Source organism: Bactrocera tryoni, chromosome 3, assembly GCF_016617805.1.
Source record: "Bactrocera tryoni isolate S06 chromosome 3, CSIRO_BtryS06_freeze2, whole genome shotgun sequence".
In the NCBI taxonomy this organism is placed as follows: domain Eukaryota; kingdom Metazoa; phylum Arthropoda; class Insecta; order Diptera; family Tephritidae; genus Bactrocera; species Bactrocera tryoni.
In genome coordinates, this window is record NC_052501.1 from 65,057,427 (window position 1) to 65,060,057 (window position 2,631).

General features: G+C 32.7%; 1 protein-coding gene across 1 annotated transcript; it reads right to left on the reverse strand.

Annotated features, from left to right (window-relative positions):
• Nucleotides 1-1,197: 1,197 nt before the first annotated feature.
• LOC120770737 lies at nt 1,198-2,288 on the reverse strand. The gene is made up of 3 exons (XM_040098325.1): nt 1,943-2,288; nt 1,617-1,885; nt 1,198-1,206 (listed from the first exon to the last, which is right to left on the reverse strand). The coding sequence occupies exons 1-3, from the start codon at nt 2,286-2,288 to the stop codon at nt 1,198-1,200; spliced, it is 624 nt and encodes a 207-aa protein (XP_039954259.1).
• Between the last annotated feature and the right edge of the window lie 343 nt (nt 2,289-2,631).

A 2,631-nucleotide genomic window follows, 5' to 3' on the forward strand; every position in this document is an offset into this window, starting at 1 on the left:
ATAATGAAGCTGCACAAAGTTTTCTAATGAAGGGGAAGGAACTACTTTGATTTTATACACTAACCGTAAACTGATTTGATTAATCGGTGAGAGCGTAGACTTATATATTTATAAGACGTTCAAGAAACAACGCTTTTCCTTCGACACTGTACTCAATACAAACAAGAAAATTAATTTACATATATTGTTACTTTAGATTGACCATCACAGTCACTCGACAACAATCCAATACAGAATTTTTGCACTTTAATTAGAACCAAAATATCAGGAGCACATTTAATATCAAAAAAAGAGTCGCCTACTCGCACTCCTGAAAATTTAGTTGGAACTTGCCATCAAAGATCAGAAGTTATAATGAACAACGCCGGAAATTGGAGCAAATATTGAACAAACGTTAGCTATCCGTATAACAAAACAATGTATTCCCAATTAAGCATAACATTTTTCCCAACAAACGCCACCTACACTTTGGAAAACAACAACTTTAGTTTTTGAAGGCACTGTATAGCTATCCAACAATTATTGAATCTGGACTATTCTTTAAAAATTAAGTGGTGATTTTCTAAGGTGATAACAAATATTGTAATAATGGTTAGATCCAGTCTGAAGCAGACATTTCTTTTTCAAACTTCCTTCAGGGAGAGACAAACTTTTTGTGAATCTGATATATATATATGTTATGAAGTGATATCTGCAGCCTGAAGCGCATAGTCTTCTACTTTTAGAAGGCAAGGCATTTGTTGCGACAACTCAAAATGAAAGTGTGGGAAAGATTCGGACAAGCAATCCGTGATGGCTCTAGTTTAACAGTCTTGTAGAGATAAGGCGGTGACCACGTACAATCAAAAGTTGTAAGGAGATATTTTTTACTGCGCTTTAGGAAATATCACGTAAGAACTATTTGTAGTTATTTTGATTTACAAACACATAATACATACATACCATAGTAAAACACAACATAGTTCCAATCAAGGGAAATACAAGAAGTTAAGCGGAACTCCAACTTTTCGATACCATTTCTTTAGTACGATTTGCTTCAAAATAGGCCTTAGTCTCGGCGATCACCTCTTCATACAACGAAAATTTCTTCACAGCGGTCATTCTTTTGAGATCTAAGAACTGGAAATAATCAGTGGCCGCCAGATATGGAAAATACGGTGGATGCGAGTCCCAATTCATAGGTTTTTGCCATCGTTTTCAACAGAGCTGTTAAAAAGGAATTAAAATTAAAAATCAATTGAATTAATATATTTTTTTAATTAATTCGATTATTAATTTTTTTCGCAATTCGTTGATTAATTAATGATTGAAAATTAATTTAATCAAAATTTAATCATGATTAAAGGGAATTAATTTAGTTTGAAAAATTTATTTACTGATTAAAAAAATGTAATCAAAAACTTAGTTAGATTAAAAATTTTGATTAATTTGGATTAAAGTGGATTAAATGGCAATTAATATTCCATTAATTAAAAAAAAATAAATTTATTGTTATTTATATATAATACAATATATAAATACTTAATAATAAACAAACAAATTTAACAATATTTCAATAATTTCAACCATAAAGATAACGAATTGAATTATTTGCTTTTATTTGCTTTTAGCAATACTAATTTTTCAAATGAAAAATCGTTCAAAGCATTTCTTGTGGCGCTATTGATAATTCCTGCGAAAGAGAACAATCTCTCCGCAGGCGCTGAGGATGTCAGAGGCATATTAAAATAGAGAGAAACTTGTTTTAACAAGTCATACTTCTGCCATACTGCGCAATTTTTTATTGGGTTCGCAAGATATGAGTACAACTGCTCCCTGATAATGCTTTCAAGCTCTACTTTACTATAGCCCAAGCTCTGTGAAGTTGTCGTTTCCTCGTCAGCATCTGTAATAATAGAAACTAGTAATTTTTAACGAAAGTAACTAATTTATATAAATTTACTAATCTCTTCCAAATCAAAAAATGCGATTTCATCCTCATGGTTAGAACAACTCTGCTTTGTTGGAACTAGTTTTTCAGCAACAGCGAATTTTGAAATGCATTCTAAAGCTCGTGTGATGATAATTTCAGGGGTTACATTGCTAGAAGTCCTTGTCAGAACGGAAAGCCAATTCAGTTTGACATTTGGAGTTAGTATAGCCGCTGTGACTGCGGTATCTGCCTCTGGAGCGAGATCAAAATATTTGGAAAACCTCTTCCGTAATTTTTCATCGAACTCAACTGCCGTGCTATTCAGAGCGAATTCTTTATTTTGGCTCAACTTTTGCAGTTTATAGCTTAGTGTCATATACGCGGTTAAGAAAAATCCAAATTTAATATTTTTCTCTCCTTAGAGGAAGTCCAAAGTTTCGGCTATTGGTTCCACCAGCATTTTACAGGACTCTAAATATTGGATATCCCCTGCTATGAAACTCGGAAGACTTAACTTTTTGCTAAGGTCATTTAAGACATCTTTGTGCTGTAGTAACTTTACGACGGTATCAAATAATGAGTTCCATCTAGTTATTACAGGCAGAACCAATGATGAACCAATGGTACTCACTATTACCTCCGACGATTTAGGCCAACTGGATTTCTTCCACAGGTTATAACATTTTACAAATATCTTGAAATATGATACAGTGTTTAAT